The following is a 25,686-nucleotide window of genomic DNA, read 5'->3' as shown; positions in this document are numbered from 1 at the left end:
GTGTTCTCTTGTACTCGAAACTGTATGTATGCTTGTAGAGTAAAAATAATTATACTTAAATAATTATTTAGTATTGTACTCTTGTCTCAGAAAGTAGTATTGTATGCTATAAACTATATCTATTATATTTTATATGTTTTTTAATGTAGAAGCTCTGGAATTGATAAAACCGTGTGTAGTATCCCAAACAATACCTATTATAGTTTGCATGTATGTTATGTATTCGATTCTTGTATTGTATTGAAAACTTTGCAATTATGGTTGTATGTTGAAAACTTCCCTTATGCTCAGCATGTTACAAAAGGGATAAAATATCTAAATATTTTATAAAATGTAGTGATCTATTGGTTGTATCAATTGCATAAGTTTTAATCCTATTGAAATCCTTTATATAAGAACACAAAATTCCTTTGTGTTTTGCTTGTATTCCCCCCTGAAAACGTTAAAAAAACAGTAAAAGTGTAGGGGTATGAACTCACAGTTGATTATGTGCACGTGCTTGACAGCAAAACCGGAAAGATGACCCTCGAGTTGGAGTACGCGGGAATTAACGGTACCCTAATGATAATTAAACACATAATTGTATTTAAATTAGTGAATCCATTAATTAAAGTGTTAGAAAACACTTGCTTTTGGGTAAGGAATGTTACCGAGACTTGTTTGAAGTGGAAAAAGAGGGTTTTCAGCCAAGGTTCCCGGCCTAAGGCTGTTTGCGGCCGTGAACTGGGTTTGCGGCCGTAAACTAGGTTTGCAGCTGTGAACTGGTTTGCAGCCTTTGAATATATGAAGGTTATTCTTGGTGAAAATATGAAGATTTGAAGGTTTGTTCTTGAGGATATGAATGTTCTTGGGAGGTTCTTGGGAGGTTCTTGGGAGCAACTTGAGAGTGTTTTCGGGTGAAAAATATGAGAAATGAAGAATCTCTCTGGGAAAAACCTTTATACCTGTTGGGTTTACGGTTGAGAATGGGTTCTCGGCTGTAAACGGGTTTACAGCCCAGGGGTTTACGGCCATAAACGCATGGCTGAACGAGTTTACTGATTTTTCGAGGGAAATCTTTATTTTTCGAGTGTTTTTGGTTCTGAAAACTTATATAGCCTTTAATTATATATTTTAGATTATTTTCTAACCCACAAGGACTTAACGGAATAAATAAAATTCGAAATTTTATTTAACGGAAATTGACTTTTGTTGACTAGAAAGTATCGAGTTGTCACAAAAATCAATTGTGATTGGATGACATTGAAGACATTGTTTACCCTATTCACACGATGCACGTAATGAATCGTTATCAAATTTCAAAACAGGTTAACCACAAACAAGATCATTTAAAACAAGTTTGTTTAAATTTTTGAATTTAAGATGAGAAATCCGTCGATGGCAAAACCACTTGAGGTCAAATGAAGCTTTCGATAGTAGACAAACCAATGGAATGCCCACTATAGGTTTTATATCCAAAGTGAACATATCACCCATCCTATTTGACTTCAACAAAACCTCCTTTGTTTCATTGTTTGAAATTACACTTCTTTCCTCATCGAAAAGCACTTGGTTCCCAGTTCCTACTACAAGTTCTTATTAGGTTATGCTTTAACCCTTCGACATAAGAGACTCTTTTCATTGTGAACTTTCCATTTTTTACTTTCCCATATCCCTTGACCTTGCACTTTTGGTTATTCCCAAACTTTACTATTCCAGCATTCTCTAACTTGCAAAAATCTCTCAAATTCTCCTTCCTTCCAGTCATGTGATGCGAGCACCAACTATCGATATACCAGTTTTTGTCATATTGCTCGTCACATAGTACCTACAATCAGTTAGAGAGATTTAAGTCCCCAAGACCTTTTGGGTCCTTGGACATTAGCATTGAATGCAGTGTGCAATGAAGAACTAAAAATCCAACTACAAACTTTGGTCTTAATTTTGTCGATTAATTCAACTTCGTCAGTTTTAGGTATTGATATGTAATCACTCAATGGAAGAGTTTCAACTATGATTTTCTCTTTTTCAACCTTTCATTGAGAAACATCAACTTTCTTTGTTTTAACTTCTTGCCATTCTAACACTTTTGACACTAATTCTTGAGAAGAGGTACTTCCGTACAAACGTTTGGTTGTATTGTAGTATACGTTTCGTTGTTTAACTAACATATAATTATCCATTCTAATTCCATCCCTATCACACATGATATTAGTAATTTTAAGTTCTAAGCTCTCTATCTTACTGTTCTTTTCTTCCAACCTATTTCGTGCTTCGTACAGAGAGGCCTTAGATTTTTCAGCTTCACTACTCATGGAAATCAGCATGTCATTCAAACAAGAGCAAGTTTCATCAAAATCACATAAAATAGCATGATACGAACTAAAAGGAATATTAAAAGAGACAAGAAGATCACACACCGTTGTTGTCATTGGAGATTTTGGTGCAGTCGTAACAAAGCACTTCCCATTTTTCTTCACATCTTCTTCATCACTCTCCTTTCCCTTCGCATTCTCCATTAATCCATCATCACTTTCTTTCTCATCTTCGTAACCCCCTCTTTCCTCCTGATCCACCATCTTTGTGTGTAGCAAACAACACTCTATGTGTGGGATGACGCATCTCTTCGTCATCTGACCTGAGGACCATATCTGATAAGTACCATCACTGTCATCATCACCATTAGCCATCAATGAAAGATTCTTTGATTGAGCAAGAACTTCTTCAAGCCTTTTCGCATAATATGCTTCATCCTTCCCTTTCTCTTTCTTATCTTCTTTCTTCCTCAACATACAATCTTTTGGCAAATGATTGTGACCATTGCAATAGTTGCAGCTGTATCCCGAGTCACCTTTTAATTGCTTTTCATCATTCTTCTCTTCTTTTTTCTTCTCAACTTTTTGCTACTCCTTTCTGACTTCCACCAACATTTGTCATCGGCTTCTTCTCCAAGATGTTCTTGAAATTTCCACTCATCGACTTCTTATAAAACTTTTTCACCCTATTATTCGAATAATAGGCAACAACTTCATCATCATAATTTGGGAGAAAACCTTCTTCACTTACTTTCGCATCATCTTCAGACACATCTTCCTTCGCATTTGTTTTAGACACTAACGTCATCAGACCTCCAAAGTTCATCTTGTTTTCTTCAGTAATCTCCACCAACTCCGATTCGTGCACTTTTAGAATATTGTAGAGATTCGACAAGGAGTATATGTCAAAATTCTCATGTGTCTTTATCATCAAACAAATGTTTCTCCATGAATTTTTGAGTCTGAAAACAGAGATGAGATTGAACTCCAGGGTTGTACGACTGACTCCATATCGATTTCATTTAAAGATCAACTTATTCAGCCTGTTGTAGTATGCCTCAGTACGTTTTTTCTCCTTTTGCTTAAAATCTGCTAATTCAGAAAAACACTTTGTCACCGATCTCTTCTTCGTTCTTTCATTTCCTTGATACTTTTCTTTCAACGTATCCCATATTTACTTAGCATTCTTGCATCCACGAAGGTAATTGTAAACGACATGGGGAAGAGTTCCTTGCAATTCACAAAGACACCTTTTGTCATTTGCTTTCTTCTTATTCCCTTGTGCAATCATATCCTCGGCTGCTCCTGCGTTACCAACGGCTTGAACCAAATATGCACGATAAGGTCCAGTCTCGATCGATCTCTATAGATCCTTATCGATACCGTCAATATAATCCTCCATGTGATGATCCCACTGATCATAGTACTCTGGGATTAGCATCGGGATCTTTGTTGCAGATCCAAGTAGATTCGTGAAGTTCATCATTGTGTTTACATTGAGATTTGCCATCAGATTCAGTGAAAAGAAGAACTTCTTGAAGAGAAATGAAATGATTAATAGATCGATTGACAAAAACAGATGCATAATCGATTAATCACAATCAATTACACGAAGAATTATGTTTCTATATTGCTGAAAGATTGAATCAAAAATAACGACTCAATAGGACAAAAACGTGAAATAATTCTTCAATCGATGTAATGGTTCCTGCTCTGATACCAATTGTAAAGTTCTTTGAAATGTGTTTAAGTCAATCAATTAAGAAAAGCAAGTAAGAACATGATCTAAATAAGATCATGTTTTCAACTCAATATATTCGGAAGAGTACAAAGAGAATACGAGTATAAATGATCAAGTCTTATGCGAATGTTCTTTTTCTATCCTCTAAGTAATTACCATATATATAGGGTACTCACGGATCAAAATATACAAGGACTAAACTTGACAATACGAAACTTACAGATGCCTTGTAAATACATTAAGATAACGAAGTCATATAGACATTCGATATTTACAAACACTTCCAAATAAAGACACTACAATTCAGATTCCTGCAACAACTTTCGACCCAACAAAGGTGTCTTATAAAATTTTATATAGAAAAGATAAATCAGTAAGTTTTTAAAAAAAAAGGTTTATATTTGGAAAAAATGTGTTTTTGTTAAACTAATGTTAATGGAATAGTGATATGGCTATATATATATATATATATATATATATATATATATATATATATATATATATATATATATATATATATATATACAAAATTGCACAAATGGTCCTTGTGGTTTGTCAAAAATTGTCACTTTGGTCCAAAAAGATTTGGACTAGCACCAGAGGTCCAAACTTTTCATTTTTTTGCGAGTTTGGTCCAATTTACTATTAACTTTTTCATAATGACAATTTTGCCCTTACTTTTTTCTTTTTCATTTTTTTTATTATTTAAAGATTTTTTCAGATTAAAAGAAAAAAGCAAATAGAAAATTTTTCTTTTCTATTTAATTTATATAATTTTTATAATAGAAAAATAAAAATAAAAAATAAAATCTCTCTCTCTCTCTCTCTCTCTCTCTCTCTCTCTCTTACGGGACATGTGAGAAGAAAATCACCCCCCAAACTCCCCCATTCTCTTCTTCCTTGTCTCTTTTCATTTCATCTGCAACTTAAACAATACACATAATCCACCCAATACACACTTCAATTTGATCTCCCTTCTTCGTTCGTCATTTTCTATGTTTTTTGTTAGGTTAAAAAAGCTTAAATCAGCTTCAATTAGAAAAGCATAGAGTGATCTAGATCAAGACCTAGAAAGATCCCCAAATTAGGAATGATGAAACACAACAACGAACCTTGAGTTGGGGACTCTCACTTTGATTTGAAGATGTTGGAGCCGGTATGGTAGGTTTTCCGAACAGTTGAATTGGTATCAGATAATGTCTGACGAAGTGGGTATCTTAGCGGTGACAAGGTGCTAGATCAGTTCTGCCCTCCTTCCTCTCACCTGTAGATCGACTTTGAACAACAGGTATGTATATGGTTTTGTTCGACCGGGAAGCAGCGCAACACACACACATTCAATGTGTGTTGATCACAAACAAAGGGGATGAGTACGATTTGGTGACGATGATATAAAGATGTATATGGCTTTTTCATTTCCTGGTTCTACAATGAACCCCCCTTGTAAAAACCTTGCAATTATCGATTCTTAACAGAGACATACAAAAACGAGCAGAACCTATGTTTTGGAATCATTTTTTGAATCAGAAGCAGTTTAGTTCTTCTCTTTCTGTCAAACAAAAGGTTGGACCACCCAATCCCTTCGGCTATGGGAACAAACGTCTTGGCCAAAACGATGATTTTGGTTGGGTTGAATATCTTCTTCTCAATGCCAAACTCGATTCTGATAACAAAATCTAATTATCTCCATTTTTCAAGAACACCCAGAAAAATTCCAGTAAGAATCCATTAATAATGTGTAATCTTGGAGCTCATTTTTTCTCTATCTCTGTATGGTCTGAAATCTTGCTTTTAATTTGTTTCTGTAGAAGTCTTGTGAATGATTACGTTATAGCAGTAAAGACAATGACATGTGATATTCTTGAATTGTTAGCAGATGAATTGATGGAAACATGGAAGACACATGTAAGGTGTTCGATGAAATGCTCGAACAAGATAGTGATGTTTTTGCCATTGAGACACACACGAAGAGATTAAAATTAATTCTAGAACACATACAAATTTGTTGAATTTTTTATAGTTTAGTAATTTTTATGATATGGGTGTCCATGAGAGAGAGAGAGAGAGATTGCATTTTTATTTTCTATTTTTCTGTTATAAAAATTATATAAATTAGATAGAAAAAGAAAATTTTCTTTTTTCTTTTTTCTTTTAATCTAAAAAAATCTTTAAATAATAAAAAAATGAAAAAAAAAGTAAGGGCAAAATTGTCATTATGAAAAAGTTAATAGTAAATTGGACCAAACTCGCAAAAAAATGAAAAGTTTTGACATCTGGTGCTAGTCCAAACCTTTTTGAACCAAAGTGACAATTTTTGACAAAACACAGGGACCATTTGTGCAGTTTTGTCTTTAACATTTAGTCACTCTTTTAGTTAATTATTTATTTCATCTATCTTTTTAACTGCATAATCACCATCTTTATTTGTTAAATCTTTTTAATAATAATAGTACGAAAACATGTTGCTATAGTTTGGTTATATAATATTACGTCTACCGTAAAATTTGATATTCTGTTGCATTGTATGCTTTTTAGAATATGAAATGCATCCAACGAAAACTATAATAATTACATAAAGTAGCAACAACTTCATCAATTTCGAAGTTTATAAGAAATTTAAAATTGACTATCTAATTTTATGTAAGGTTGGACGGTGTATCAGTTCCCGCATACAGCAGTGATCGGAACCGCACTTAAAAACACTACACCTTGGGTGTGGTTTTGGGTGAAAGGTTTTGGGGGTGTGGTAACCCCTCCTCTCTCTCTCTCTCTCTCTCTCTCTCTCTCTCTCTGTGTGTGTGTGTATGTATGTATGTATGTGTGTGTGTGATTGGCTGGAGCATTGACAATGTAATGTTTTTTAATTTTCAATGTAAAAAAGAAAAAAATTGTTATTGTTTTTGAAAAGCAGCCAACGGTCTTATTATTTAACTTTTTAATTTTTTTTTACAATTTTACAACCCTATAAATACCCTTTCTATTACACAATTAAAATTAAACATTATTCTATCTTTTCCTCTTTATTTTTAACAAAAATGAATCCCAACAATCCCAACCCCAAAATCTGATAAAGCAAAATCTTGTGTTTCTAGTTCAACCACGCCAACTAGAAACATTTTCAATTTCGATCTATCGCTCTCGGTTTATCGTCCCCAACTTGGTGCCCCCATTTAATCCCCTCCGTAATTTCAATACCAAAATGTTCGACAATACTACCCTATGTAAGAGCCGAATGTTAACCACAACATGTTCAACAACTTTGTCATTTTTCCCGATCAACTTTCACCAAATCAACCCCAAAGCCAAACCCCACCATATCATTCTCAAACCCAAAGCCAAACCCCATCCTACCACCCTTACACCCAAAGCCTCGATAACTCAGATGTCGAAGTCGTACGAGAAACTTAACCCCCTCATCCCTCCACACGAATCGGTGAAAGATAAAAAAGGCCAAGCCTAAAGTGTGGACCCCGACATAAGAGTTTGTGTTGACACAATCTTGGGTTGACATTCCGGAGGATTCACAACTAGGAAATGCACAATTGATTGACCATTTCTGGCTTCGCCTTTTTGAAAGATTCCGCAAGAAATTGAGTGAAGGTGATGAGTAGCGTAATAAACACCAACTAAATTCAAAGTGGCAAGATATCGCAAAATGTGTTTCGAAGATGAACAGGTTGTACAACAACCTAAAAACCCAAAGGAGAAGCGGTTAAGATGATGAAGAAATTCTTCAAGAGGCTTTGCATTTGTATCGCGGGGAAATGAGAATGGCGTTCAAGTTTAATGACTCTTGGAAAGTGTTATCTTCTAGTCAAAGATGGAAAGAATTTGAAGACACCGTCCTACTTGGAGGAAAAGCAAGAAAAAGAACAAAAACAAACTCCAGTGGATACACAACTTCTTCTGATACTCTTGTCAGGTTAGACTTGAATGATGACGTCGAGCGCAAGCTAGAAGATCTTGTATGGTCGATGGGTAGGGACAAAGAAAAAACGAAGGGGAAGGTATATTCTTCAAATGCATCAGATTTCAGCAGTGAAGCAGAAATGTGGAAAATGAAAAAGATATTTGATCGATACAATTTGAATTACGTTGAACATTTGACATTTGACAAAGAAAATTTTGATAAAAAAGAAAAGGCGTGCGAGGAAAGAAAAAGAAATGGAAGATATGTATATCTTGATGCAAAATACCGAGCATCTTTCAGGACAAGCCTTCGAACTAGTTTTGAGGATGAGGGAGAAGTTCATGAAGAAAATATTTCTCCTAGATTGTTTCATGTTTTTTTTAAAATCTGGATTGTTCTTTTATTATGTAATTTTCATTATGTTTCCTAGGTTTTATTATGTAATTTTTATTTTTAAGTAATGAATATTTCTATTTTTATTATTTTTTGTGACTTTTAAACATTTTTTAATTAATTATAAGTGATGGAAAGCTGATGTGACACAGAAAATACGAAAGGTTAAAGGTTAAAGGTGAGTAAACCTTATGGCCTAACCGAACATATACATCTTATCAACTCATTTCTTGTCCTTTTTTCCCAGTAACACATATTTTACCGGTTGCATTGCTGACTTATACGCCTAGTCATTAGTCATTAAATGAGTTGATGAGATAGATATCAAGTTTTACAATAAATATAACATTATATAGCCCATCAAAACCATCTCATCAACCCATTTAAGTGACTACGTGTCCATGACAGCAATGAAACCGGTAAAATGTGTGTTACATGGATAAAATGGTTAAATCATCACTTTTTATCGGTAATTCATGTTTTTTCATAAAAAAAATAGTTTGTGACTTATTCGTAAATCATGGTAAAATAATGAGACTTTAATAGGGATTTTTCCAGCTCATTTAAAGATTGGACATCTAAATCTGCAATGAAACCGGTAAACCGGGAAAAAAAATGGTCAACTTGTCACTTCTACAGGTAATTCATAATTTTTCGTAAACAAATTTTAGTTTGAAACTTATTCATCAATTAAAGCAAAATAATATGACTTTAAGTATACCCATATCTAGGCACAAGACTATCACGTCATCATCTTCTCTCCATAACATCTAAAGGGGATGGTGATCATTTTATTGAAACACGTTGAGGAAGAAGAAAAACGGAAAAACATATGAAAGAAGAAAGAAAAACGGATGTTGATGTCCGTTGTCGTTACAACGAGACATACCATAACGCGAGCGGGAGGGTGGTGCTCCAGCTGTCAAGACCGTGTTATGAAGGTGCCACATCGGCCCTCCATTCCATTTTTTGGTCCCATACCCACTAGTAGTCCAATGAAAGTTTCCTTTAATGAAACAAAATATCGGCCTAGGAATAAAACCGACAAAATTTGTTAAACTTAAGGATTTCAAAAATTAATTTGATTTTGTTTTTGTTTTTTTTTTACGCTTTAAATGACGACCACAAGTAAATAAACGTCAGATTTTTCTTTCTAGGATGTGTTTAAGAGCCACAAATGAATCTAAGTTTCGTGTCGTGATATCCTCTTAAACTATTATTCAACTAGGTGTGAGACTCATGTATTACATGAGTTTAATTAAAAAAAATTAAATATGAAATTTTAACAATTTGAAAAGTTTGAATTTATAAGAAAAATGAGAAAAATTTTAAATTATTAAAATTAATGAGGCTTTAATGTATTGAATACATTACATATATAAACCCTTTATCATAAATAACTTACATATATATTACCTTACATATTAAATATGAAATTTTAATTTAATAAAATAAAAAATACAATAAAATGACAAGTGGAAAATAGAAAATTTAAAAATTCTAGAAAATATCATGTGTCCAAATGAAGGAGAAGAGGACATGTGGCAAAAAAAAACCTTCATTTATTAGAGTAGATTAATTAATTAATTAATTAAAGGAAAAATAAAGTATGACTGGTTAAGACTAAATATTAAATATTCAGTTATAATATTTGAGACTATTTTACTATAGGATCCGTATTTACACGTGTTACGAAGCATATAATCAGTTTTTTTTAAATGAATTATATCGTCTGATCTGTATTTTGTAACAAGGATTGATACGTTGGTATTACCTCACTAAATTGTTAGTTTTTTTTTTTTAAAAACAACCATTCAAGTTAGCCAATCAAATTAATATTAGAAAAAAAAAATGATATGTCACGGTAAAGCTATCCGATATGATAGTTTTTTCACACGTAAACATCGGCCCAACCAGGCGTAAGTGTCTTGTGGCTTGGTGTGTTTCACGGATGAAAGAGGACTTATTATTGGCAGGTCAAAATGGAAGAAGAAGAAGAAGAAGAAGTGTGTGTGTTTTTGTCTTTGCTTGTGTCGCTGCAAACGGAAAAGAAAGAAAATTAGAAAATAGGGCAATCAAAAGATTGGGCTTAATCAAATTTAAATGGACTAGGCGTATTTTTATTGGGCTATTTTTTTGTGGCATAAGTTTGGTTTAATTGGCCTAAGCAATTCTGGACTATTACATAGCCCAGTTAAGAAAAAAAAAATGATATTTAAACTTTATTTCTTGGTTGCTATTGATTTCGGTAACAAAGGTTAAATGATAATTTTAATGCTTTTGGTTTTGAAAATTCACTTTTTTTTTTTAAATTTGATGTAATAAAAAATAAATAAGCACCGACAGTATGAAGTGGTAACTATTTTCAAGCATTAGTGGTGTGTTAGTAGTGATGTGATGAAGATGACACGACGTCACTTTTTTAGAAGACATGTAGTGACCATACCCTTTAGCAGAATAAGTTTGATGTTAAATGTCTTTTTTGTATGTGTGTGTGTGACATCCCCATTTTCACGGCCAGAAAAGACCAATTTTGTTTATGCTTTATAAAAATCAGAGTACCTCTTTTAATAAAAATGTTGCGAAATTTATTCCAGTAAAACATGATAAATATGTTATCAAGACATTTCCGAAGAAAAGTATTTTTATTCATTTTAAAACATTTGGGATGTCATTGTCAATACAAAAACATAAGCATCAACAGAACTTACATTCAATTACACTAGTGATCTACACATCTTTAATCTCTCAGAGTAATGTAACTTCGTATCGGCACCTGCGATTCAAATAAACTGAGTGGGTCAGGTTGGGAAACCTGGTGAGTACATAGGGTTTTCAACTCACAATAATATAATTATTATGTTTAATCATCAAACAATTAACCCAGTTACCCATCCCCATTATCTTCTTTACTCTTAAGGATTTACCCTAAGAATTAGCTATTACTCGTTCATTCTTTCCTAAGGATTATCCTAAGGAATAGGCACGAAATCCATCGTTGTCGGGGTCTACTCAACAGGTACTAAATCCATAGTTGCCAGGATTTGCTCATCAGGCACTAAATCCATAGCTGTCAGGGTTATCTCGTTTATCGACAATATCGTTTCCGAGAATCCACTCTCAATACATGTCAATGGGTTTTATCTCGTTTATCGACAGTATCGTTTCCGTAAATCCACTCGCAATACATGTCAATGGGTTTTTAGAGTACAGCTGGTGAATACACAGTTCAAATAACACCTACAGGTTGCGAGCCTGCTAGTGTTCCACTGGACAGTCTAGAATAGTCCATTGTTGTCATCCATACTCTGCTAGATGACGGGGCCAACACTTGGGTAAAAGGTTTCTCTCATGGTTCACCTCTCACCCTTATCTCATGGTCTATATCACCTCTCATCATTTTATTTTTGTCACACATCAACTATTTCATCTACCCATGTTTTACCCAACACATTTTGTAGATATAAAATACATATACAGTTTAAATCATTTAATACATGTATAGAAATCTTTCACCCAGCATAGACGACAAGTATACAGACAATATGCACACATAGCATGTAATTTATATTAAATACTTCATATCTATGTGTAAGATGAAAGTAACTATGCACTCACCTGGTAAGGTGGTGACTCGATACTCGGACAACACTTCGTTACTCTTAAAACAATTTTCCCTTGACGAAACCTAATATCATTACCACTAGAGTTTAGCCTAACGTTTGACGAGACTAATTAATAGTCTAACTATTATTACTATTATATAAACACGAAACAATATTTCTCAACCACTATGTACAGATAGGGGCCAGACATGAAACACCGGAGGGCAGGATCATTTCGGCATATAGCACTTCTGAATCCAGCAACCCAAGCGGCCCTCCAAACCAGATTCCCCGTACCGCGAGTGGTTAAAAAGATATTATAACGACACTTATATAACTCATAATAATAGCCCAAATAATTATTATAAGGTCCTAACAATATTACTATAATTAAATAAAAGCTATATTAAAAATAGCATAGGCGTAGCTCACTTACAGCGGGTTTTTATTAAAAACTGGGCTTCGCTGGAGCAGCGTTTCCGAGCTAAAAGCTTTTCTTCTCGGAGTCGTCGGGCGCTCTGGGGCTTCCTTCTCGTCCTAGGGAGGTTACCTAGACTTGGGAGGGGTTTAGGAAGGCTAGAGAGAAGTTAGAGAGAGAAAGAAAGGCTTATGGTGTGAAGAAAATATGAAGGATTCATCCTTTGTTTATAGGAGTTTTATAGTAAAGTAGCCCCTAAGTTTCGTCCGTATCTTCTGAGTACAAGCTCCGTTTTCTATGTTCTTTATATCCACGTGTTGGTATTTACGAGTACTACAACTTTCATTCAGACCCCGTTGGCTAATTCTCCTTCTATCTCAGATTTACAAAAACTGTATCGTATTTATCGCGCACGAAGAGTAGCGACTAAGCTTCGTCCATATATTTCGCATACGAGCTCCGTTTCCAAAGTTATTTATATCCATGCGTTGGTATTTACGAGTACTACAGCTTTCATTTAGACCCCGTTGGCTAGTTCTCATTCTATCTCGGATTTACAAAACTGTATCGTATTCGTCGCGCTCGAAAAGTAGAGACTAAGTTTCGTCCATATCTTTCGCATACGAGCTCCGTTTTTGACGTTCTTTATATACACGCGTAGATAAAAACAAGATCTACAAGTTTCCTTTTGACTCCGTCGGCTAATTCTCGACCGATCTTAAATTTAACAGTATGAGGAGATTATACTGTTAAATGACCGCGTAAAATTCATAACTTCTACATACGGACTCCGTTTTCGTCTGTCTTTTTGTCGTTGAGTTCCTATTAATGAGATATTCAATTCTCATTTAGATCACGTTGGCCAAAAACAGCTCGATCTAAAATTCGAGTTTCGGGTCGTGCACTGCTATGCCAAATCTTAGAAAAATCATAACTTCCTCATACGAAGTCAGATTTGGGCGTTCTTTTTATGTACACTCTCGGTTTAACGTATACTACGAATTATTGTCTCTAAATTGACTAGCCCGGATCTGCGGACGTTACAATGTGTTTTGAACTAGAAAGAAAATGGTGTGGAGGATAATATATATATATATATATATATATATATATATATATACATACTAGTTGTATACCCACGCAAAGCGGCGGTTACGTATAGTTTTCAGTTGGTGATCAAATTCCTTTTGGTGATTCACAACCTTTGTTTAATAAAGCATTTCACAACCCATTCAAAAAAACCTTTGAATTCATTGTAGTAAAAGACTCATTTTAAAATACTTTATACTAAAACACTCATTTCTATCAAGAAAATGGTAACACAATTACAATCTTTTCTAGAGAAATCACATTTCTCTCTCGTTTTATAAAAAGTAAAAACAAACATGCAGATCCATCCACTAATTTGTAAAAATTTACAAAACACACCTACTTATTGCCTATGTATATATAACAACAAAAAAAAAAAAAAAAATAAGATAACACATTTGCCTTGAAGTGAATAAAACTCCAGACCTGATGTCAAACCAAGAAAATGAACTGTAAGCACACATATATGCCATTTCAAGCAAAAGAAAAGTAGGTCAAGAAGACAAATTTTTTAAATGGCACAAAATATTCATTTTTTCACCGTTTTTGAAAAAATATAAACTAAAGTCAAAGTGCAATGATATTAACAACCAAATAGAAAAGAACAACAACAAAAGAAACATGGTCAGCTCAAGTAGTTCTGAGCTCATCTGAACACAAAATTAGGGATATAAAAAATAGGGTAGCAGTGAGATAATGTATGTTGTCTTTAAACTTGTGGGACCATATAATGACTTTATTCTCAGAGTTGACTGTTACCAAAAAAATCTGAATCTTGAAACCTATGACATTTAAAATTATCCTCATTCTTAACCAATTAAAGAACAACCATTGTTGGTATAGATGCAAGTGATGATATAGCTTGCCGACCATTGTTAGCACCGGCTAATGGAGCTAAAAAAGTAAAAATCAACAAAAAATAAGTTATAACTGTAAAAATGTCAATTTTGACAAAAGAAATAGGGGTATGCTAGGCTGAAAAAAAAATAGATATTTGTAGAAAAAAAACACCATACCTTTGTAAAAAGAAGAAATAATAAATTCTATAATTTTTTATTTTTGAGCAAATTGCAACAGATATCAATAAACTGTCTATTTAACCAATATTAGCACAAATTCAATAAATAAATTACTTTCTAACTTGTATACAACACAAATTTAATAAAAATAACATAATAAGTATATAAAACCTCGTAAAAGATTGTTTACCAGGTAATGACCGAGATGCTATTTCATATTATATACCATTAACTGTTCATCTATTTCCCAATTAAATTTAACATTATGCTTGTAAAGTAATTCTGATGATACTCGAACTAAAACATTAATGAACCCGACTAAATGTAAAATATTAAGCAAATAATGCTTTCTACAAAGACTACCACTTTTGACAGAAGCTGAAATAGACCTTTTTTTTACATAAGCTAAAAAAGAAAGTATGTTCCCACTTGTTGAGAGCTTAAGCATGTACTTTTCAATAGCTTATCTCAGCACGCATGATCACAAAGAACAAACCAAGCTACGAAAGGTCCATTACTTGAAAAGATAAATCCCAAACCTGTAAATGATAAGAATATATAAAGTAAACGCTTTATCAAGTATTTTTCCAAACAAAACAAGGGAAGGAAGTCAAGTTTCAAACAAACCTCCACCACACTAAAATGTTCGCAATCCTCTTCACTCTAGTTGGTGAGATGAACACAAGAGTGCCCAAAAAAGGTTCAAGTAAAAAAATAATTAAAAAAAATACTATAAAAATAAGACAATATAATAAGCGCTTTAAGCTCAATAAAGAAATCAACCAACATTTGTTTTTCCTAAAAAGAGTAGCAAACGTTAGAAAATAAAGTAATAAAGATAATGCCCACATTTGACTAAATAGAAGAACATCCTACTGTGTTTTGAAACAAGAATCAAGTTAAATACACTCTTGCGTTTTTACCTGTGCCTGTAATCATCTAGTACACACAGAAATAAGTGAACCTTTAACCAAAACCCAACAAAATGCCAATTACCGTTGACCTGAAAACAAAAACATGTGGAAATGACAGCAAAAAGGAAAAGATTAATATGTAACATTCATCTTTAGAAACTTACATGTGAATATGAAAATTTATCTTTTTCATTTTACATGTAAATGTGAAATGTTAGCAAACAAGAATGTTGTTCTTCCTTAGCTTCCACTTTCTCCTATTTGACATTAATAATTTTCAGTTTACCTATTAATATGAAAATTTATCTCTATAATCTTATTTTGAAGAAATATTTATGAAAATATAAGTTGAACTAACCATTGAAGAACCACCATGTCATAGCCATCAGCTCTTGTTGAATCGCAAAACATAATTAGCAGCAAGTAGAACCCGAAAATCTCTTTAGATACCAATGCTTACAAAAACCAAAGTTTAGCACACACAAATGTAGAAATAGCGGTTAGTATATTGGAACCAGGTGTGTGTGTGTGTGTGTTAGATCTAGATAAGTCATTTGCATACCCGTAAACTCGGTGATCTAAGTTCCTGAACAACAGAAAAATGAAAAATATTACATAAAGAACCAGGTGTGTGAGTTAAGATTTAGGTATGTAGGTATGTACATCGACATGGGTTATTGTTCCTTCAAATTAGGAATCAATACAAGCACATCCATATGGGTATTCAACCAACGACAATCTTGAGTAGGATTCCTGAAACATGAACACAAATGGAACCCAAGTTTGTTCGATTAAGAAGAGAGCTGAAGTAAGAAATAAAATAAAAAACCTATCTGGAACCCGAATAAAATACCTTTTTGTGATAGATAAACCAGGGTAAAGGTTTGTATATTTTACCAATTCACTTTCCGAGTGCTGAACGTATGATATCACCGAGTATCAGAATCTACGACGATATGTGTTTCTTATCACCAAAAGCCTTTTCGTTTATGACAATATGAATTTTCTTCAACCCTTGTGTCTGGGTCACAAAGATTTGTGCGTGTCTAGGTCGTGAAGATATGTTTATGTTTATGTGGTTCATATGTTTATGTGGTTCATATGTATAGAAAGGGGGAGGGGTTTACAGGGAATGGATTTTAGGAGGGACCAATCTTTATCGAGATGTAGAGACAAAATACAACTTTTACGTTTTGAGCGAGAGATTAAAAGAAAAGCAAACCTGAAGAGTCCTTTTTTTCTTATAGTGGGAACAAAAGGTGGAGATGGCAGTGGAGAGGGCGTTGAGACGAGGAGGTCGTAGATTTCATCAAGGTTCTTTGGAGAGATAGAAGGAGAATTTGATTCGTTCTAAGCGACTTTTTTGGTTTCTTCAGATTTGAATAAGTCTCCCGATTTAAATCAACAGAAAATGCAGAGAAATCAGGTCAAATTAGATAGCCCGGTGAAATTGAAAAGAACTTGCATTGGATACTTGTACCTATTGTATTATTGTTTGTACGATTTAATCTTTATTGGTTAAGTTTAAAATTTAATATTATTTTATTGGTGATTATTTGTACTATTAGGCGGCTGGAGGGTGTGGCCGCGTTCTGGGACCGCGGTTTGTGCCACGTGGACCGCGCACACCTCCCCCAGACTGCGGTCTTGTGCGGTTTTGGCCGCACTACGGCTGGAGAGTACCGCGTCACGTGATTCGTTGGTTTAATATTTGACAGTTGAATGCTTTTGCGCTTTATTTTTTTTATTTTTTTTCTTTTTGCCTTTCTTTCCTATATATACATATACACTTCATTTGTTTTTAACCACAATATAACCTCTTCTCTCTCAATCTTTTTTAAAAAAAATCACCAATCTCTCTAAAAAATGTCATCTTCTTCATCTTCTGAAGAATTTCAGACTATTTATGATGTCGTTGTTGCGTGTGCTCAAATGGCGGAACAAACATACGATGCTTTATGCAATAACGCAGCTGCAAGTTCTCAACGGAGAACACGAAGATATATTTTCAGAAATCGTGAAGAAGCCAACCAACGTTTGGTGCAAGACTATTTTCAAGAGAATGCCACTTATCAAGGGTATTATTTTCGTAGGCGCTTCAGAATGTTCAAAGGTTTATACAGACGTATAGTTGAAGATGTAACGAGGGAGTGCAGTTTTTTTCAACAACGCTACGATGCTAGAGGTACACCCGATTTCACTCCCTTACAAAAATGCACGGCCACACTTCGTCAATTAGCATATGACATTCCGCCTGATGCGTTAGACGAAAGTTTTAGGATGTCTGCTAGGATCGCACAAGACAGTCTCCACTTTTTCTGCAAAATTGTGATTCAGTTTTATGGTCCAAAATATTTACGTAAGCCTACACGAAATGACATCCTGCAATTGTAAGCTCATCATGCTAGTGTGCATGGGTTTCCTGGAATGCTAGGAAGCTTAGATTGTCTCCATTGGGCATGAGAAAATTGCCCTACGTCATATTTTTGGGCAATTTACCCGAGGTGATCATGGTCACCCAACGGTCATACTTGAAGCAGTTGCATCACAAGATACATGGATTTGGCATGCTTTTTTTGGTTCTCCTGGTTCGATTAACGATATCAACGTTCATAATCGTTCACCTATATTTAACAACATATACGATGGATCCGCACCAGATTCTTCTTTTGAAGTGCGTGGAACGCCATGTAAGTATGGTTATTATCTGGCCGATGGAATCTATCCTGAGTATGCTGTGTTTGTTAAATCGTTTACGTGTCCACATGGTTCTAGACTAAAGAAATTCAAGAGAGCTCAATAAAGAGCTAGGAAGGATGTTGAGCGTGCTTTTGGAGCTCTGAAGAAACGGTGGTTCATATTGAAAAACCCAGCAGTTCATTTAGGCGAGGAAAAACTTCAAGAAATCATATATATATGTAAAAAAAAATGGTAATTTATTTATTTATTTTTTTTCGAAAATATAAATGACGAAAATAATATTTAAAAAAAATGCGAAAATTTTCAGTTATTTTGCATTTTAAAAATGTTTTTTTATCTACAAAATGAATGGCTAGGATAGCGTCTCATGGTCTCACAAAATTAGGCCGTCTCACATGAACCTAACCCTATATATATATATATATATATATATATATATATATATATATATATATATATATATATATATATATATATATATATATATATATATATATAAGTTGCATTTAAAAAAAACTGCATTTTTTTTATAAAAAGTAAATTTTAAAAAATCAATAATTTTTTTTTAAAAAGAACTAGAATATTTACAAAAAAAACTCTAATTTTTTTAACAAAAAAAAAATCAACGTTTTAGGTACATATATGCATATTTTTTCAAATGCATATATGTATATTTCTTATATTATCATATTCGTAAGTAAATCATAAAAAATCTCATTTTTATTAATCAATCTATAAACATAATAGTACAAGTATTTTATTCGATACAAAATCAAATATAAAAAATAAAAAAATGCTACAAATTTGAAAGCTTTTTCATGTCTTCGTGTCAATATTTCCTTATTTTCTTCAATTTATCATTTTTCACCTCTTCAATATTCACCACAATTTCTTCCAAATCTACAAGAAAATTAAAAAAAAAATGATTGATGCAAAATTACTCACAAAAATACATATGTGATTTTCATGTGATTAACATATGAATCACATGCGATTCACATATGAATCACATGCGATTCACATATGAGTCAAATTTACATATGACATCATATGTGAATCACATGTGATTCACATGTAAATCACATGTGATTTACATATGAATCATATGTGATTCACATGTAAATCATATGCGATTCACATATGAATCACATGTGAATCATATGTGATTCACATGTGATTTACATGTGAATCAAATGTGATTTACATGTGAGTCAAATGTGATTTACATATGAATCAAATGTGATTAATATGTGAATTACATGTGATTAACATATGAATGTGTGCATATATACGTAATTCATATGTAATTCACTTGTGATATTATATATGACAAAAAGATAATAATTGAGACTGTACACCTCGAATCCAAATTAATGTGAGGGGATCCAAATACAATTCATAAAGTAGCTATAGGACAACATAAAACTTTTCCATAAAAATCATTAAAAAAAACTAAGAAATCTGAAATTAATTGAGACTACACATCTGGAATCCAAATTAAGCATTGACATCAGGCTTTTTTTAGCATTTACAGAATATCAAAATTAACCTTCACACGACTGATATGAATAAGGCTTCAAATAAAAATATTACAGCAACAACAAAAGTCAAAATGAGCCTATATTAGGAACCAAAGTTATCAAATAGTGGGAAATGGCAATATATTACCATTTGACACAAAAGCACGTGCATCCTACAGAATTCATTAAGCTAATACGTGTTTGGCTTACCTTAATCTATGTATGGCATTCAACTTGTAGGTGAATGACCTGTTGTGAATGACCTGCATCTGCATATGCATTCAATCCATCCTTATCAGAATCTGCATAATATCAACGTCATAAAATAAATATTACAAAACTACTGAAAATGTTCATTATGAATTAAGGAATAAGAATGAAATTAATATAAAAAGTTACCACTTGAAGATGAACCAGAATCAGATCTTCAATATGTGTTACTAACATTAGAACTTTTCCAAAATAGTGAGTTCCTTTCGACTTCAGAGATTGATAAAAAAAACTGAGAGTACTCCTTAATAATGGAAGAGAACTGTTAAATTAAATGGAGTAGAACGGTAATGAAACAAACATGGATCAGTGTTGTAGAGACTATGTCAACATGGTTATATCCATAAAATCTGGAATGCGCATGTCAATCGATGTTTAGAGATTGGATCGATATCGTGAATCAAAATCTTAACACACTCAATCTCTCTTTCAAATTCAATATGTGACCGGTAGACTCGATGATGGAGAGATTAGATAGATGAAGGAACGATTGATAAGTTCCAAATCTAGATGGAATTATGGAGGTGCGGAGGGTGGATTCAAAATCGATCGGAGACGAGAGATAGACAGTTCACGGAGGCATGAGAAGAACTAGAAATCAAGAAGCAGAATTCAGAATTATACACTGAATAATGGATTTCAAAGAAGAATCTGATATGAGAAAGAAACAGAATACCCGACGATGCAAGTGCGTGTGTGCGAGAGTCGAGAGTTGACGATGAGAGAAATTGACTTTTGAATCCAACTTATTTTGTTTATACCTAGCGAAGGAGTGGGAAAATGAGGCGGAGGATTCGGTAGCTGATAGGGGAGACAGTTCACGGAGGCACCTATGGATCTTGGACGGTGGATCTGGATTAGGGGAACAATCGCTGATGAAACTGTGAGAGAAAGAGGGATGGTGAGTTAGACGATTGAGGGCTTGGGGAGATACATAATCGATTAGATTTGGGGTATCATCTAATTTCCTGAATTATTTTTTGTTTTTAATACCGATATTACCTTGTGATGATGTTTACAAAAACCGAATATGCCACTAAACATACTCATATTTACAATATATGCCACTAATCATCTAAGTCATTCAAACAATTAATCTAACGTTCCATTTTTAGTTCTCAAGTTCTCGGGAAACTATGAGTTTTTAGTTCTCAAGTTCTCGGGAAACTATGAGTTCTAAAATGATCATTCCTATATATATATATATATATATATATATATATATATATATATATATATATATATATAAGTTCAAATAAAAAAAGTAAATAGTGTGAGAACGTAAAAACATTATGTATATGTTGTCATTCTATAATGAATATAAAATATGTGTATTGTTGAAGTAATTCTAATATGAATATTAATGTTTGATTACTCATATATTCATTGGAATGTTATTATTCTATTATAAATTTATCTATGTGCATTTTTGTACTAAATTCTAATTTTAGTTTTAACTTGTGACTATGCATTTATTCATTGTTGAATAATGCCACAAAGCTATGAATACAAAACTCATTACATAATAATAACATAAAAATAGTATTTTTATGTTCTCACACTATTTACTATTTTTATTTGAACTATATATATATATATATATATATATATATATATATATATATATATATATATATATATATATATGCGGAGCTAGGTCGTCCCCGGGTAGCTCAGGATGCCCCTCAAAAAAAATTTAGTAGTGTAATTTTTTTTGGAAAATTTTTGGTGATATCCCTTTACTTTGATTTTGGTTCCGCCGATATATATATATATATATATATATATATATATATATATATATATATATATATATATATATATATATATCCCATCCGAGTCCTTGCATGATGATCATTAATTTCTTTGTAATCTCGTAGCCTAATCCCATTAAACTCGGGTCGTGCTAATGGGTGGGGTAGTTGGTCGATGGCATAGGTCGTCCAATTTTCTTGGGGCCCATTTTTATATATACCTTATTATGTTGGTACAGAAAAAAAATGATATATGATGTATAACATTTGAGAGGAAAAAAATGAAGTCAAAACAAAATCAACACAGAAGACTATGGGACACGTCATTCTTCTGGGATATTCATCTCATAGGGCACCTCGCCACCATCAATCGAAGAACTGTATGAATCGGTTCTGATTTCACAAAGTTAACAAAAAAAATCAATTCATAATAAATCGACTTTAGTTTTTTCATGCAGCCTTCTGATTTTCGATTTCAATTTTTCTTTTTGATTTCAATCCTTCTTAATACATAAATTATGATAAATTGATTTTCGTTACTCTACTATACTGTAAAAATAGAAGTGTAGTCTATTTGTCCACCAATCCAATTTAATATCAGCACACCAAACATATAAATCATATTGATATCCACTTTGTGCACCAATCCAATTTAATATCAGCACACCAAACATATAAATCATATTGATATCCACTTTGTGCGAGACACGGTTGCCATGGGACATATTCGAATTCTTCACGTCCCATCTTTGTTTTAGTATGTTGATATGTTTATTAAGAGGCTTATTATGTTGCTTTTTCTTGATTTAAGATCCAGTATGAATGTTTAATCGATACGTCCCATTCTAACTATGGGGATGTTAGCAGTATACTTATTTATTTATTTTGTATTTGTATAGTTCATTGTGTGTGACGCAATGTGTATTTACCCCACATGAATTTAGCCATTTAAAAAGTGTATTGTATATATAGTTTTGATGAAATGTAACAAGAAAATAATCTAATTAACAAAAATTAAAGCTTTTGTTAGTGTACATGTATTTATTATGTTGTGTATTAGTCAGCTCATTTGTATTTTGTATATATTAAATTAATGAGATGTGATATCCATAGGAAAATACACTACGTATATGATATCAGAGCTATCATATCATACCATATCTTAATAAGTCCCCCTCCTACTCTCTAACCCTAACCGTCGACCTCTCTCTTAGTCAGTTTCCCTCCTTATCTCATGTCACTTCTTTCTCAGTTACAATGGTCGGGGAGACACGTCATCAAAAAGCACAACAAACACGACGAAACGCTACAAAATACAAATATACATGCTTCTAACCCCATCATTCTCGACCCTGATCGTATGGATTATAATTTGTGGAGAGAGCTTTGTGAAACCCATTGCTATGGTTTTTCGGTGGCTCATCATCTCAAAGAGCTCTAAGACCCTGCTTCTTCCAATATAGAGGAATGGAAATGTACTGATAATATTGTGAAGACATGGATATATGGTATATTATCACCCTCTCTCCTTCAAATATCTTCAACATGCAAACCTAATGCCTTTTCTTTATGGTCTTATCTTAAAAATCTTTTTCGAGCCGACAAGGACTTCGAGACCATGCAACTCGACAATGATTTGCGTAATATTTCCATGGGAAATCCAACGATGATTGAATATGTAACACCTTGTTTTGGGTCATTTCGTAATTTGGGGTCATGACCCGAAGATCAAGTATCACAAGGCTTCAACCTTTGGTAACGAGAGGTTTAGACCCATTTTGATGTGGGTAATGTGGATTGTGTGATCCAAGAGTTCGATTTGTGCGTTGGATTCAAAGGGTGAAATGGGAAGTGGTGTTTCAAACTTATTTTATGAATTATGGATTTTAGTTCGATTTGTTTTAATTCAAAAGTAATTAGAAAGGGTTGAAGAGCTCCTCAATACCTTTCCGTGGATATAAAGATCGTCAAAATCGGAGTTGAAATGAAGAAGTTATGATCGTTTGAAGTTTGGGTGGTTTTGGGCTAAGCTGAGTACGCTGGGCGTACAAGGAGGTGTACTCTGAGAAAACTAAAGGAGTCTTGAGTACGCTGGGCTAACGCAATCAGTGCCCAAACCCTATTTTTCTGGTTTGAGCCCTATTTAAGCTCCTTAACTCCCCCAAAACCATTCCATTCTTAGCCTCCACCTCTCCAACACCCCTTCCATAAATCCCTAACCCTAGTTGAGCGTTGTGAGTGTTAGATAAGGTGTCTAACTCCGTAACTATATTTGGTATGACCCGACCCGACATGCTCCATTTGGGTTGAAATTCACCGAACAATTTGTATGGATATACTTTTGAGAATAAGATGTTTATGATATATTAATATATTATAAGTTATAATATATTAATATGAAATCATATTATTTAAATAGTATTGATCAAGAATTAATTTGGAATTAATTTAGTGATCAAATGAGGCTAATTAAAAATGAACTCTTATATATATATATATATATATATATATATATATATATATATATATATATATATATATGGATTGGGCTAAGATTTATTTAGGATGGGCTAAGAGTATATGAAGTCCATGGATAGTCCATGGAGCTTTTAACCCATGGATCCTATGTAAATGAAAGGTCATGGGTATTAGGGTTTGCATGCATGTAATCCTAATCCTCCATACTATATAAAGGGGTCTTTAGCACATGAAATGGACTAGTGTGTGAGCATAAAGAGTGTGGCCGATTTCATATAGTGTTCTTATTCTCTCAAGAGCTTCCAACTTGTTTTGGTGATTTGTGACAGCACTTGAGGCATCCACACTATTGGTGCTAGGCTCATAAACTCCAAGCTACTCACTACAAGGAAAAAGGTATGTAATTCTTGTTGAGTTTTGAGCATTCTAATACTCCTATGGTGTACATGCAACCCTAGAAACCTTGGATCTATATTTTACTAAGATACATGCAAAATTTATTTTCCAAGGTTCTTCAACTATCTAGCATAGCATGGGGAACTTTTAAACATAAATGCTAGAAGAAGAACATACCTTTTATGGTTAGGATTCCTTGAGAACCTTGTGAGCCTAGCACCTCAAGTGTGATGTCTCAAATGTCTCACACAACACCACAACACTTGGAATGACCTTGAGAGAAGTTCACTTACACCTCAAAATCGGCTTGCCCTCTTTCTTGTACAAGTAGTAGTCATAGTCCCGATTTTTCTTGCATAGGGTTCTTTATATAGCTGTGGCACAAGTAGGGTTACACCATGTAAACCCTAATTGTCACGGCTTTCCATATTCCATGATCCATGGGTTTGTAACCTCCATGGATTATCCATGGAGCACCTCATGGGTTTTAACCCAATCCATACAAACCATGGATCATTAGCCCACTATACAAGAATAGATGATTTACACAATCAACCCCATATATTTAATTAGTCTCCTTCTGATCACTTAATTAATTCCAAATTAATTCTTTGATCAATACTAATTAAATAATATTATTAATATTAGAACTTATAATATATTAATAATCCTTAAGTGTCCTTTCTCTCATTTAGTCTATCCAAGTGTTGCAATGCCATGCAACCCAAATGGACCATGCCAACCGGGTCAAGTACATTCCAGGAATAGTTATGAACTTAGACACCTAATCTAACAGTCTCCCACTTGGATAAGACTATTAACTATAACTGCAAGAATGACTTCAGGAACCGATCAACAATCGTAGCTCCTTCAAGGTCTCGCGGAACTGAGATGACGATGATACGCCATTTAAGATGAGTGATCATATAATCCTCTGTTCTAGATATCAGCCGGACAAATACATGGAACAATGTCTTACTTATTGTCCAGCAGTTTGTTTCCCGATTTCTGATTTTTTTGACATAGAACTTATTTGAACACATCAACTTAGTTCTGATCGGGCCCAATACATTGGTCGACACAAAATCATCAAGGGCCCAAATATCGCTTCTAATCCAAGAAGGAACAGATAAACTTCGACTCATATTCTTGTTCTACAACTTGTTGAATCATACACAAAGGCAC

At 33.5% G+C, this 25,686-nt stretch overlaps 1 protein-coding gene across 1 annotated transcript; it reads left to right on the top strand.

The window, feature by feature from the left end:
• The first annotated feature begins 17,249 nt into the window (after positions 1-17,249).
• On the top strand, positions 17,250-18,186 carry LOC145131918 (uncharacterized). The gene is made up of 2 exons (XM_079066562.1): positions 17,250-17,742; positions 17,888-18,186. The coding sequence occupies exons 1-2, from the start codon at positions 17,250-17,252 to the stop codon at positions 18,184-18,186; spliced, it is 792 nt and encodes a 263-aa protein (XP_078922688.1).
• The last annotated feature ends 7,500 nt before the right edge of the window (positions 18,187-25,686 follow it).

Source organism: Lactuca virosa, chromosome 8 (assembly GCF_052849685.1).
Source record: "Lactuca virosa cultivar CGN04683 chromosome 8, Lactuca_virosa_CGN04683_v6, whole genome shotgun sequence".
Taxonomy (NCBI): domain Eukaryota; kingdom Viridiplantae; phylum Streptophyta; class Magnoliopsida; order Asterales; family Asteraceae; genus Lactuca; species Lactuca virosa.
This window is presented reverse-complemented; position numbering and strand designations above follow the sequence as displayed.

Bases quoted from the DNA above. Each gene is read 5' to 3' on its own strand.
- LOC145131918 (XM_079066562.1), top strand. From the start codon at position 17,250: ATGTCATCTTCTTCATCTTCTGAAGAATTTCAGACTATTTATGATGTC. The intron at 17,743-17,887 runs GTAAGCCTACAC...AATTTACCCGAG, and splicing joins TTATGGTCCAAAATATTTAC to GTGATCATGGTCACCCAACG.